We start from the raw sequence: 15,284 nt of genomic DNA, 5'->3' as shown, positions 1-15,284 counted from the left end.
TACAAATACAGACATAGATACACACACATATACGCAATCACACACACACACACACACAGTTCTGAACACACTGCCTACCAGCCAGTGAAGTAGCAAGCTACCTATCAGAGAGACAAGCCTTTTAACAGCAGGTGAGCTCATTCGGGAGAAGGTTGAAATAGAACATTGTTTCAGAGCATGGGTAGCTAATTGTTCTCTCTGGGGAGATGCTCTGCTCCAGTGACGTCAGTTACCGTGGATACCGGCACAAGCGGAGAAGCCAATTAGTCAGGTTTGATTCATGTTGTCTCCAAAATGAAACGCTTTACCCACATGGGGACCGGGATCTGTTTCAGAGAATCCCACCACTAGAGAAGTGAAGCAGGAAAGAACTGATACTGGGCTATAGTAGCCTAACACTTTGTCTACACACCCTATGTAGCTGATATTGTAGTATGACAATATTTTCAGATCCGTTTATATGGTTAACAAAACTTGTTCTTTCCTTTTTTCCAAAATATATATTTATCGCAAAACTTCAATTAATATCCCAAGCGTTTATTTGCATCAATCACTGAACACAACCAGCACTTATTAGAGACAGGCTTCTATTTGAGCCATGTGTCTATTTCCTAAATACACACAGCTTACCTTTTTCCTCCCCCTACCTGGCAGTCTCGCCCTCTTCTGATCCATCTCAGACAAACGGTGAAGTTTGACTTTTGGTAAATTTTTTGTGGTTTAATTTTTCGCCATTCTCTCAATTCAATTCTCTCAATTCTCTCAATTCTCAATGGATCAATTCCAAAATGCCTTGCTGTTGCCTCGCCCAATTTTTGCTCTGTGAATTTGATCACGGCTAGCTTGAATTTGATGTTGTGTTTTCTTTTTGGTGGTGTCATGGCAACGGTGATAGAATAAATCAAAATATGCAAATCACCGTGGAAATATCAGAGCGGTGTCCATGGTAACCTCATAAACAATTAATTTAGACCGGGCGTTTATTGGAAACAGGCATTTATTTTCTGAAATGTGTGCCGATGCGAGGCGATTAAAAGGGACAAGTGGCGTTTAATTTAAGTTGGTCGATTTTACTGTGATATATTTTCAGTTTATCGTAGTAAAGAAAGTATTCACCCTCTAATCGGTGTTGGTAGTAGGATGATGTCATCATCCACACAGTTTAAGCCAATTGGATAAAACAGGAAGGGTAGGGCGGGGCTAGCCTCATAAAGCACATGATTGGAGTGTTTCTTAGCCTCATATAGTTTATGGTGTACTCATGTTTACATGTCTGGACCTCCCGCGGCTTAAAAAGTCACATTGGAAGAGACAGCATTTTTGTACCGGATTAATAAGACAAAAAAAACAATACAATATGAATAAAATCAAACTTGAATATAGAGCACTTAAATGGGGTAATCAAATACATCAGAGAGAATCAGTGTGGTTCTCATCTATGTTGTCCATATGTGTATGGGTTGTTGATGATGTCCTGCCTCTTATTGTCTCCTCTTGATGGTCTCTGTCACAGCCGTTCATTGGAGACAATTACTGTGACTCGGTCAACAACAGAGCCTTCTGTAACTACGACGGAGGGGACTGCTGCCACTCCACCGTCAAGACCAAGAAGGTGAGTAGTACAGAACATCTGGACCGGGATTCACTAAACCTTCTCAAGACAAAATGGCTTCTTCTTATCTGTCTTTTGAAATTGTTTAAGATAAGTTAACATAACAGTTAAGTTGCTACTCCTTAACAAAGTTAATGGGAATTATCTTAAATGTATTCTTATGTTGTCACTGTGGCTACTGAGTAATTTGAGTAGTTTGTTTGTGAACTTATGCTCGCTGACATATCTTTCTGATCTTGACATTTTGAAGATGAGCAACATTAAGCTTCCCTTTTCTATTGCACATTGGCAGTGCCTTATCAGTTGGTGTTCATGATTGTCCCTTGCTAGATGGTTGAGGTTGATATTTTGCCTTTCTCTATGATTCAGATAAGGTCCCCTTCCTTGTTAATCTCTAGCATGTGGTGTGTGTTGTGGTCTGTTACCCAAGCTGTGTCTGGCTCTCTGGGTTAGAAGTCTGTACAGTAATCTGTTTCTCTGGCTCCTTATGCTCCTCTGTGTATCTGGCTGGGTTTTTACTGTAGTATGTGTATCTGTTTGCCTCTCTGTCTGGCTCTTTTTGCACTGTAGCTGTGTCTATCTGTCTGGCTCGTTTTGCACTGTAGCATGTGTCTGTCTGTCTGGATCCAGAGTCTCTTCATTTCCTGCTGGGAGTCGGCCCATGTGTCCACTCTCCACAGAGTACAATCAGAATGTGTGTGATTGCTTCCGTTCCACCTATCAGGATTAATCAACGTTTTATTCTCACAGTTCTATACTCCCCACCTTTCCACTCTTCTTGTTCTTTTAGACTCCTCCACTTTTACCTATTCCACTCGATCTGTTCTTGTTGTTAAAAACAAAGGTTTTTGGCTTCTGTTGTGAAACCAACCTGGTAAAATTAAAAGTTACTTGTAAGTCAAAAACAAAGAGGCAAAAACCAGGATCAAGACAGTGGTTTTAACCCGGTTGCATCATCTTTAGTATTTGTTCTGACTTGTTTTGCTTTATTTGTTGAGTAGCTGTTTTGGCCCATTGACTGACCAGGGCTTCCAGTAAGAAGCTGTTCAGCAGCACCAAGAACAAGTTGTCTTACACAACCTCTCTGTCTATGTTCTGTCTCTAGACATGGAAAACCAGCTGTAGGTGGACTGACCAAAAATGTTAAGATTTTGTTTTTATTGTCTGGTATCTGTTAACAGAACAGTACTAGTATGCCATTAAACAGCCAGTCACCAGTCTCATCCTGTAGCCTACTTGGGAATGTTCCATCAGTCTTACAAGAATGTTTCCCTACATTTCTTTTCAATCAATCAGTCAGTCATGTACTACTGTATGTAGAGACAAGCTGCCCCATAAAAACGGACCTAGGGCTTTGTTTTTGTCCTTCACTTATCTGTTGCATATTAGTACAGGAGTAGAGTGTTTTAGTGTTTTTAGAGTCTTAAGTCATTGAGTAACCGAAGGAGAGCACAGGGAGGGTGGGGGAGGCATGTCCTAGAACAGGCTCTAGGTCTACGGGAGCTCTCATGTCACATACTTAGTCAACATGGGCTGTAATAATATTACTGGTTCATTCAATGTCCCATGGCTGGTGTCAATGATAAAAAAAACACTTTTAGACTCTGATGGCAATGTACAGTTTTCTATGAACTTCACATGTACTTCAGGTGACTTTCGGCCTCTGTTGGCCTTCAAACACGTAGGAAGGCTGTGTGATATAATGCACGTACAGTGTATTCAGAAAGTATTCAGAACACTTTTTCCACATTTTTTTGCGTTACAGCCTTATTCTAAAATGGATTAAATAATTTCCCCCCCTCATCAATCTACACACAACACCCCATAATGACAATTCAAAACGCATGTTTTTAGAAATGTTAGCAAGTGTATAAAAAAAAGGGGGCCTCCCGGGTGGCGCAGTGGTCTAGGGCACTGCACCGCAGCACTAGCTGCGCCACCAGAGTCTCTGGGTTCGCTCTCTGTCGCAGCCGGCCGTGCCCGGGAGGTCCGTGGGGCGACGCACAATTGGCCTAGTGTCGTCCGGGTTAGGGAGGGTTTGACCGGTAGGGATATCCTTGTCTCATCGCGCTCCAGCGACTCCTGTGGCGGGCCGGGCGCAGTGCGCGCTAACCAAGGGGGCCAGGTGCACGGTGTTTCCTCCGACACATTGGTGCGGCTGGCTTCCGGGTTGGAGGCGCGCTGTGTTAAGAAGCAGTGCGGCTTGGTTGGGTTGTGCTTCGGAGGACGCATGGCTTTCAACCTTCGTCTCTCCCGAGCCCGTACGGGAGTTGTAGCGATGAGACAAGATAGTAATTACTAGCGATTGGATACCACGAAAATTGGGGAGAAAAGGGGGTAAAATTAAAATATATATATAAATAAAAACGGGGGGGGGGGGGGGGGGGGGGGGGAAGAGGAAATATTACATTTACATAAGTATTCAAACTCTTTACTCGGTACTTTGTTGAAGAACCTTTGGCAGCAATTGCCAACTCGAATCTTCTTGGGTGTGACGCAACAAGCTTGGCAACCTGACAGAGCTTCAGAGGATCTCTGCAGATCCTCTGAAGCTCTGTCAGGTTGTATGGGGAGCGTCACTGCACAGCTATTTTCAGGTCTCTCCAGAGATGTTTGATCGGGTTCAAATCCGGGCTCTGGCTGGGCCACTCAAGGACATTCAGAGACTCCACTCCTGCGTTGTCTTGGCTGTGTGCTTTGGGTTGTTGTCCTGTTGGAAAGTGAACCTTTGCCCCCAGTCTGAGGTCCTGAGCGCTCTGGAGCAGGTTTTCATCAAGGATCTCTCTGTACTTTGTTCCGTTCATCTTTCCCTCGACCCTGACTAGTCTCCCAGTTCCTGCAGCTGAAAAACATCCCCACTGCATGATGCTGCCACCACCATGCTTCACTGTAGGGATGGTGCCAGGTTTACTCCAGAAGTGACGCTTGGCATTCAGGTCAAAGAGTTTAATCTTGGTTTCATCAGACCAGATGTTTCTCATGGTCTGAGAGTATTTAGGTGCCTTTTGGCAAACTCCAAGCAGGCTGTCATGTGCCTTTTACTGAGGAGTGGCTTCCGTCTGGCCACTCTACCATAAAGTCCTGATTGGTGGAGTGCTGCAGAGATGGTTGTCTTGCTAGAAGGTTCTCCCAACTCCACAGAGAACTCTAAAGCTCTGTCAGAGTGACCATCGGTTTCTTTGTCACCTACCTGACAAAGGCCCTTCTCCCCCGATTGCTCAGTTTGGCTGGGCGGCCAGCTGTAGGAAGGGTCTTGGTGGTTCCAAACGTCTTCCATTTAAGAATGAGGGAGGCCACTGTGTTCTTAGGGACCTTCAATGCTGCAGAAATGTTTTGGTACCCTTCCCCAGATCTGTGCCTCGACACAATCCTGTCTCGGAGCTCTACGGACAATTGGTTTTTGCTCTGACATGCATTGTCAACTGTGAGACCTTATATAGAGAGGTACATGCCTTTCCAAATAATGTCCATTCAATTGAATTTACCACAGGTGGACTCCAATCAAGTTGTAGAAACATCTCAAGGATGTTCAATGGAAACAGGATGCACCCGAGCTCGTAGCAAAGGGTCTGAATACTTATGTCAATGAGGTATTTCTTTCTTTTTTTTTATAAATGTGCAAACATTTAAAAAAAAACATTTTTTTAAATACATTTTTGAATAAGGCTGTAATTTAACAAAATGTGTAAAAAGTCAAGGGGTCTGAATACTTTCCCAATACACCAATACACACAAAAAAGTCCTACAAACAATTGTAAGCTGCATAATATTGAGGTTTTGTGGTTAGTGTCCTTGGATACCGAATACCAGACGCAGACACGCAGACAGGCAGAGAGACAGACAGACAGACAGACAGACAGACAGACAGACAGACAGACAGACAGGCAGAGAGACAGAGAGGCAGACAGAAAGACAGAGGATTGGGTCCATCTCTTGGAGCATGTCTCTGAACGGTGGCCATTTCCGCTGAGCCGCAATGATAAGAGGATCACCTGGGCTCAAGCCCCGAAGCCAGGCGCTACTCCCAGGCATTCAGCCTGCCAGCCTTTGAAGCAAACACTTCATCTGGTATTTCAAAAGTCACTTCCCTGGAAATGGTTAGGATTTGGGAAAGATAGAGAAAATTGCTCTGAAATAACTGATCATAATTTGATTTATCGGCTGCCATGAGCGAATGGCTAAAGAGGTTACCGGAGTTAAAGAAATGAGAAGGAAATATATGGAGGAGAAATGGGTCTGACGTGAATGTGAGATGTGAGAGGAATGAAACATGGGAAATGTTCTAATTTCTTATCAAGAATGTCATGAAATAGAACATGTGGCATCCAAATTCAGTATAAAGACTGCTGAAAAACACATTTTAATCCCTCATCTGACTTAATGAAAACAGTCTGGACCTAAATGGTGTTGCCTTTGAAAAGTACTATACATATTTATTTCATGCAGATGGACTGTGTTGTTGTTTAGAGCTTGTAGACGTGTAGCTGGCTTTAGTTGTTTCAGCCTTCTAGATGTGGTTGGTGTTCCTGCGAGGCAGAGCTCACCCTCACCCTCCTCCGTCTGATCACCCCAGCCAAAACAGCAACAGAACACTTAACTTCACTTTCACCTGATTCTCATTTTCCTAAAGGAACACATGGCCACCGGCCCAAAGGCTTGCGTAAGCCCTCAAAAACAAAACAACATGACACAGACAATGACAAATAACTCTCAGACCTCTTTTTACGACAGTCTCCATCTATTCTGCTCACTCACTGGTGACACACAGGCACAGTCAGTCACACACTGTTTTTCTCCTTGTGGGAAGTTAGTGTTGTTGTTTCAGCCACAGGCAGAGATTCCAACCCTTCAGGCCTGTTAGATGTAGCTTTGTTTTGTCTGGGCCAGTGATAGTCAAATAGTGGCCCAGGACCCATTCAGACCTGTTAGATGTAGCTTTGTTTTGTCTGGGCCAGTGATAGTCAAATAGTGTCCCAGGACCCATTCAGGCCTGTTAGATGTAGCTTTGTTTTGTCTGGGCCAGTGATAGTCAAATAGTGGCCCAGGACCCATTCAGGCCTGTTAGATGTAGCTTTGTTTTGTCTGGGCCAGTGATAGTCAAATAGTGGCCCAGGACCCCTTCAGGCCTGCTAGATGTAGATTTGTTTTGTCTGGGCCAGTGATAGTCAAATAGTGGCCCAGGACCCATTTAGGCCTGCTAGATGTAGCTTTGTTTTGTCTGGGCCAGTGATAGTCAAATAGTGGCCCAGGACCCATTCAGGCCTGCTAGATGTAGGCTACCAGTGTGAATATAGGTGCTGGGAATATAGACTTAGTAAGAACAGAGATTTCAACCCCATGCATCTAGGTCCTGTTACTCAAGCACTCAGGTTAGTGTAGAGACCCCATTGGATCAACTGAATGATAACCCCCCCCCCCCCCCCCCCCCCCCCCTCCCATACATTCACAAAAGGGTGTTTGTAGTACTTAGTGAGCTGGCTGGGATTGTCGTGCAGGTCTGACTATTCAGAGGTCAAGGGAAACCACCCCCACTGCCAATCTCTCCACACAACCTCTACATTCTCTGTTATTCCTTTGGGCATGCCACCTTACCGCCATGGTTCATTTCAGTGATTGCACTGCTCTAAAGGGAACACCACACACAGAGAGTGATAAAGTGAGCAGTGTGTTATTGAAGAGTCTGGCAAACCACACTGTGGTAATAGGTAGAGTCCCCGGAAAGGCTCTCTGGAAACCACGCACGCACGCACGCACGCACGCACGCACGCACGCACACACACACACACACACACACACACACACACACACACACACACACACACACACACACACACACACACACACACACACACACACACACACACACACACACACACACACACACACACACACAGACAGAGTGACACACAGCCAGAGTGACACAGTATCATGCCACCAGTATTTACCACCACAACTTGTTGTGCCTGTGGGGGCAGTGACTCAGCTGGAATCCTACTCAGGGTTGTTGTTCCTAGCGCTGTGACACAGCACATGATAACAAAGCCCTGCCAGCTTACTGAAGATAACATCAGAACACCCCCTCCTCCACTTCTCCCCCTCCTCCAGGCAAAACCTTCCAGCTTAATTTCCCCCCGTTCTTTTCTGTTATTTCGTGTGAGCGCAATAACCGAAAGAGAGGAGAAGGGGGGGAGGGGCTGAAGTACTTCCCCGCCACCCCGTGTTTGTTTTTGTTCCTTATCTCCACTTTTTCTCTTTCCCTCCTTCTTTCTTTCTCCTGGAGATTTGCATATTAAGGAGTTCTGGATGACTTGCTGTGTATTATTCTGATCAGGGACTTTGAAGGTGCGAGGCAGGCTGCACAAAAGGTCACCACAGGATCCCCCCTAATGACTTCAAGCTGTTGGCAGGCAAAGGGGGAGAAGGGGTGGGAAGAGGGTTGAAGGGAGGGTATGGCTGAGACTGCCTCTCTGCCTGCCTGGCTTGGCCCTTTACGGTTCTCCCAGAACCCCATAGAAGGAATTCCTTCTTGGGAAATGGGAGCCACCAGGCAAAGCAACCCTTCCTCCTCCACAATCATACTGTGGCTGTTTGTTTTTGTATTGTGGACTGTGCCACTTTGGTGACTTAAATAAACTTTTTGGAGCTCCCCCACCCCACGTCTACACCTTCTCATTCCCTCCATGACCCATATTCTTCCATAATTTGGCCTTGTTTTCCCTGTGTCATTATTGATCTGTTTGTCTCCTTCCAGTTTCATAGAACTCTTCCTTTCCGTTGGTTGATTCACTGAGACATATTCACCCAAACATGCACTTTGCAGCCCGTGTTTTTCTCTAGACATCGCTACTAGTGACTGTTGCTGTGTTTACATTTACTCTAACTTCTACAAGTTCCACCAGGGAGAAACTTCAAACAGACATACCTTTTGAAGTTTAACGAAAATGTTGATGCACCAAATTAAAGAGTGAAGAAAAAAAAGCTAAATAAATATGTCAGGCCAGGTGAGGTTCCGTGAAAATGAATGACCTTTTTTGTCGCTCTGCTACATTTCTACTCAAACAAACACCAATTTAGACTGACACATCACACCTTTACAAAAAGGTCATGACTGAGTCACATTTAGCAAAAACAAACCAACATACTGAACTCTTAGTTCTTTGGGGTTTTCATACACTTTCTATTGTTTCCCATGGAAATGACCCTCTCAGATCTTAAAGGCAAGAGTTCAGCCAATTACCCCACAGTGCAGTGTTACTGTTCTGGGATCCTGCATCCCTTCTATAATTCTATCAAGGTTGTTCAGTTTATATCAAGCAGTAGTGTTTGAATCGATGACCTTGGAAGTGTGGAGAGGGCAGAAAATGTTTCCTGTTTGTTGACTTGGAGGATTTTCCTTTCACACCCGATGATGCACCTGAATAGGAAAAAGTGTATTTATCCGTTATTTATTGGCATAGCTATTACTCATCTGAGAATCAGATGATGGACATTCATTACTGTGTCAAAGTGAGCTGTACGTGTACATCACAGGCAGCTGACAGGCTCATAGTAATGGCTGAAACAGAATCAATGGAATGTTATCAAACTCATCAAACACATGGTTTCCATTTGATACCATTCCATTCACGCCATTCACGCCATTATTTTGAGCCGTCCTCCCCTCAGCAGCCTCCTGTGATTTACATTCACCAAGCAGGATAGTGGACAAAATATGCAATTCAGGCAATAAAAAGGCCAGCCCATCCATACTGGTCCTTCCTCTGTGTCTCACCTTGTTTGGGGCTAGGCTGTAACTACACAAGGTTCCACGGTGCCCCTTACTCTGGATGCCTCGAAACCTGGAAACGGATCATTCTGGGAAATTACATGATTGCATAGAACACAACTACCTGGGGAGTTCTATTGTGAACCATTGCTCAGAAGAGATAGACTGCTGTCAGTTTCTTTCTCAATGGAAGCTCTGAGCATCACTGAAGTGTCTTTGATTAAACCATCTTGTGCTCTCAAGTCCTTGGGCATCCAGCCCTATCATGCCCCATTCAGTTTCACTGCGGTCACAGCGTATATTGGCTAACTGCATGTAGAGAGTGTGCTGCATCAACAGCTCTTATTTTTAAATGTCTGAGGGCAACCGAGTTTGACTTCGGCTCCCTGTGCCAAGACCCTGCCAAGGCAATTAAGGGAAGAGAAGCAATGGCTGGGGCCCAGGGCCAGGGCCCAGCAGGTACGGAACCAACACTTAATGCTTGCCGAACAATTCTGGTCGGCAAGCATTAAGTGTTGGTTCCGTACCTGCCTTCTTTTTATAAGACTTAATTATCAACGTATGCCTTTGCTGCCACGCAATGTTTACAGCAATAAAACCCCATCCCTAAACGAGCAGCTCAGGCCTTCCAAATAGTTTCCTTTAATACTGGTCTTAAAGGGGGAAGAGAGGAGGCATGGTATGGACCAGGAGTGGGGGAGAGTAGGATGGAGGTTTGGAGGGGATTGTTGAACAAAACAAGCTTCTGGGAGGTGGGAGGATGGGGGAGGATGGGGTTTCTCCACAGCTGTGCAAAGATAGTAACTCTCCAGAGGAAACACGTTCCCAGCAGGTTTAGGAGCCTTGGCTGTTTGCTCACGTCGAGTGCCGGGCGCTAGCGAAGTAAAAACCTGTCCTTTTCTCTGTCATTGGATGTCTTTCTTTCTTTCTCTTTCATTCATTCATTCTTTCTCTTTATTTCTATTGCTCTCTCTCTTGCTAATTCCCTCTCTTGTATGCACTCTCTTTATCTCTCCCTTTCGGTCTTTCATGCTCTCGCCACTCTCTCCCTCTTCCATGTATACTTTCTCCCTTCCCCTTTCTCCCACTCTCTATCCATCTCTCCTGTGTTTGTTGTTATAAAAACATGTATCTCTGTGTAGTGAAGAGTGATCACCAGCGTTTCTCATTTGAATAACACAATTAGTGCTGGTTTGTTTTATCAGCTTGCCTGTGTTCATTGGAGTTGAGGTTATGTGGATAATAATGGTACAGAGAGGTGATCATTACACTCAATGTGTTTAAATACCAAAACAAAGCTTGATTTCAGATGTGAGATTCCCTTTTTCACGATCTCTAGATGAGCCACTTAGAACTGACAGGAAGAATGTAGCTTATATAATGATACATATTTAAGCAATAAGTACCGAGGAGGTGTGGTATATGGCCAAATACCACGGCTAAGGGCTGTGCTTAAGCACAACGCAACGCAGAGTGCCTAGACACAGCCCTTAGCGCTGGTATATTGACCATATACCACAAACCTCCAAGGTGCCTTATTGCTATTATAAACTGGTTACCAATGTAATTACAGCAGTAAAAATAAATGTTTTGTCATACCTGTGGTATATGGTCTGATAAACCACGGCTGTCAGCCAATCAGCATTTAGGGCTCGAACCACCAAGTTGATATGTTAAATATATTTTGTTATCAAATGAATGTGTTACCTAATGAACAGGGCCGGGTGTTTTGTTTTTGTTAATTGTGTGTGTGTGTTTGTGCACACAAGTTTGAGAGTAGTCCTTCCCTTCCACAGCCTCCCTACCCCTCAAACACTTTCCTCCCCTGAGCATAGACTGACACGCACATAGGTGGGGCCTGGCATGATTCTAGTCTGTTTCTGGAGGTGGGGGTCATGGGCTCTGATGTGCCTGCTCTTTCACAGGGGCTTTCATGTTTCTGTGGGTGTCTTCCTGGGACTTCCACGGGGCCCCTGGCCCCCACTCAGCCCCCGTTCCCAGCCACCCTCTGAGATCCCTTATCAGGGCCAGATGTGGCAGCTGGTCCAGCCACCCTGGAGGTCAAGGTCACAGGAACCCATATCAAATTTGACACCCACCATCTCTTTTGACCAGATAGAGAGATCCTCACACAGAGGGAGAGGGAGGGAGTAAAAAGGGTGTGGTGATAGGATTGTGTGTGGGTGGGGGGTGCGAGTAGAGAGAGAATGAGGGCTAAACTGACAGAGAGGGAGAGACAGGAGGGAGAGAGAGAAAGTGTGAAGCAGACAGCAGAAGAGGGTATGAAGGAACGTGAGAGAGAAAAGGGAGGAGGAGGAGGAATTGGAGCGGTGTGTTTTTTGCCTCATGCCTGGATCTAAAGAGGCACAGAGTAAACCCTGTTCATGCGATTGACAGCTGTTTCTGAAGTGTGTCCGGCCTGTGCTTGTAAAGTCATCACATGGAGGGCCCGTTTTCTCAGAAGAGCCTGGTGTTGGCCGCCCAACCCTCACCCATTAGGAAATCCCTCTCACAAACAACTTGGTTTAATACTCCATTTCAAAGACGGACCTGCGTCATCGTGCCTCAGCCACTGGTGCACTCTCCCTCTTTCAGCCCCAGTGCCCCAATGTTTACTCTACAAACCCCATGCCCCTGAAGGCCTTGAGTCCCAGACAGGCTATTGGTGGGCTTCCCTGGATGTAAGTTCTCTACTGTACTGTATATACCACCCAGGGTTACCATGACATTGGAGGCCAAAGGGGAAAGTCTTGACTCTCGAGGGATCCTCTGTCCAATCCCCCAATCCCCTTTGCTGTTCTTTGCTGTACTGTTCTGTACTGCATGTCCTTCTTACCAGCCAATAAACAAGCTACTTGTGTTTGCCCATGACTTAGTGAATTTGATGTTATTACCGTAGTCAAGGTTTAGTTGTACAGTATGTTGCCGTAACAACAAACAATTCCATTTTCAGATAATAGGAGGATGAGACACTGACTGCTGAAGTCTGAAGTCATCCCATGCCAGCCAACAGCCTTCCTGATTGTGCTAGCTAATAGGCCTAGTCTTTCTTAATGACTCAGTTTATTTGTTACCCCGTTGCTGCTTTATTTGTTGCGATAGCCAATGTTTCTCTACCGTCACTGCTCTGGCCCTTCTGTCAAAGCCACCACTTAGAACCCTAATAGGAAAACAAGACACAAGCAGCACACCCACATCCTTCTGATAAGCCGGGTGGGGGGGGCAGAATGCAGAGGTACTCTGGTCTAAATCCGCCAGGCGCTGGCTGGAGACACATGTGTTCCTAGTTTCGAGCGACTGGGGATGCATTGTGTGTACCCAAACAGCTGAAGCAGGCCCTTGGAGAGGCAACACAGCAGCAGCTGGTGCCGCTGACGCACCGCCGATGTGCGCCTGTGACGTCAAACTCTACACACTGGCAGAGGCCTATGGTAGGCCGGGTCTATTTTGAATGTGTTTCTGGGCACTCATCACTTCATGGAGGATTGACACTTCACAACACTCGTAGTACTCCACCACATACCGCGACGGGATTGGCTGGCAGCAGTTGGCTCGTGTTTGTCAAGCAGCGTTTCCCGCTAGTGGAGTTGACGCTGAGGCATCTGACACTATTACCACTGTTGTTAATGGCTCTTTAGGAATGTATCAGCACTCCTACAGTGCCACAGTCCTCCTAAAAGGGTTGGAACCCTGGATAAATGTAATACAGACTACTACCCACTATTATACTAGTATAATAATACTATAGACATCATTAACACTACATATGTACAAATCCTATAACACCCACGCAATATTCATAGAGATTTCATTGTTTTTGTTTTTGTTTATAGATTTAATATTGTATGTGTCTCTGTGTGTCCCTGCCAGGTGATCCCGTTCCCCATGTCCTGTGACATACGGGAAGACTGTGCCTGCCGAGACCCCAAAGCTGCAGAGAACAGGAAAGATGAGCATGTCCACTCCCTGGGGTAACACTCCCTCCTTGCCCCCCACCTGACCCCCAAACCCTCACCCCAAAACCACCCACACCTGGACTGGGACCGAAGGCGACCCGCCGTCCCCTTCCTCCCCCTAACCTCCTCCACATGCTGCTTTACAGGAGTAGCTCTCCACCCATACTGCACCCCCCTAACAGACACCTGCCGCCGACTTCTCCACATTGGGAAAGATGAACAGACCAGACTAGATATAAGGGAAAACCCATTTCTTAAAGAAAGGAAAGAATCTGCAAAGTCACCAACCACCAAAACATCTACAACAAGAGAAAAAAAGAAAACACAAATACAATAATTTTTTGGTATGAACGATATATATAAAAAATGACCCCAAAACAAACCCAGACTGGATAGCATGCCTTTTGCTTAGTTTGGTGCCAGCTTCCGTGTCCATTTAATACCGTACAATCTCTTATGATTCTCTATCAGCCAAAAGAAAGTGGAATACGTTATCCATATCATATGGAATCATCAATGGTGGCACTGAATGACAGACAGAAGGACTATTGCCAAAATAACAGATAGTATGAACGCACTTGACGTGCCCTCATATTGTATTGCTCCAGAGCTGGTGAGAGTGCCATTCCTGGAGATATCACAGCACAGGGATCAGGCTGACAGTTTGTGCCCTCTGCTTTCTCTTGATGGAAATGCATTTTCTTTTTCTTCATATATCACAGGCTTAGAAGCTCTGCTCTTACACAGATGTGAAATAGGAAAGATAAGGAGTTGGTGGGGATATAGTTGGCCATATAGATAAAGAGATTCAAACCAGAGAAGTCTAACATATTACAGGAAGTGACATAACATGCAATGAAGACATATTGCAATGCAAAATAACTGTTAGTATGGCTGCTCCTGCTGCTACTACTTTTGCTGCTACTTTGCCATATGACCAACTGCATACTATTACTACCCAGTGAGGTTGGACGGAGCCAGCCCCGTCTGCCTTAATGCTTACCTCCTAACACCATGCATTAGTGGACACTTGTATCTGCTTGTACAGTACACTCAACTCAAACCTAGAATAAACACTCCTACAACATTGCACTGGTTAGTAGAGAAAAAATACAGTTGCAATAGTCCCCATAATGTTGATGTCTAACCTCAGAAAACATAACACCTCACATTTCCATTTCTATTTCTTTTGGTTTATAAGGTCCAATAGGCCTAAGACTTCATAGGTTATTTGTCTATCAGAGAATATATCAGAAATGTCTCACCAAAAGCAATGTTGACTCAATACAAAAATGCAATACTTATTACTGAATTTAAAACGACTTCAAGAATGTGATTGACACTGAAAACACAGTTAGAACCTGGTGAATGTAGTCAATGTTCATTCACAACTACATCCTCAAACGGGTTCCAGCGGCATCGCATAGCCTTCAACAGTACATACACATACAAACAACATGGAGGCTTTCCTCATTTTAGTATAGACATCTGGATGTATTCGTTGTCAACAAGTAGCATTTAGAACAGCAGTAGTAGTAGTACAGTTTATGCCTAAAACACTGTTGTCTTGGCTTCTCTTGAGCCCAATGGCTTGACAGACTGCATGTGTTTAGTAGCCCAGCTTAGCCTTTTCTTACCTGCATTAGTGCTGGAGGTGCCATCCCTGGCACTAGTAGTGTGACTGTTGTACCTATCCCCCCATTAATCACAGAACAACCTTTACTTCAATAGGCTCACCTTTCATAGCCCATAAACGAAATGTGCAAATACAGACACACACACACACACACCTGTATAACTGAGTCCTCCTCATCAGCATATTGTCATAAAGACTGCTTGGCATAAGGTCCACAGGCTGCTGCTCCATGTTTCAGCCATCGCTGGGCTATCTGGTCATAAATGTATACAACCCTGTGTATTCCTCTTAGGCTGCGTTCACACAGGCAGCCCA

General features: G+C 45.1%; 1 protein-coding gene across 2 annotated transcripts in view; it reads left to right on the top strand.

Annotated features, from left to right (window-relative positions):
• pappaa (pregnancy-associated plasma protein A, pappalysin 1a) overlaps positions 1 to 15,284 on the top strand; it is a 126,536-nt gene that overhangs the window by 105,516 nt on the left and 5,736 nt on the right. For both annotated transcript variants that reach the window (XM_055936742.1, XM_055936741.1), the window contains exons 21-22: positions 1,514 to 1,612; positions 13,248 to 13,348. In XM_055936742.1, coding sequence (XP_055792717.1) covers positions 1,514 to 1,612; positions 13,248 to 13,348 — 200 coding nt within the window. The remainder of the gene's footprint in view (positions 1 to 1,513; positions 1,613 to 13,247; positions 13,349 to 15,284) is intronic.

The sequence above is a fragment of the Salvelinus fontinalis genome, chromosome 10 (assembly GCF_029448725.1).
Source record: "Salvelinus fontinalis isolate EN_2023a chromosome 10, ASM2944872v1, whole genome shotgun sequence".
NCBI lineage: Eukaryota > Metazoa > Chordata > Actinopteri > Salmoniformes > Salmonidae > Salvelinus > Salvelinus fontinalis.
The sequence above is the reverse complement of the archived record's forward strand: the minus strand, read 5'-3'. Positions and strand labels throughout refer to the sequence as shown.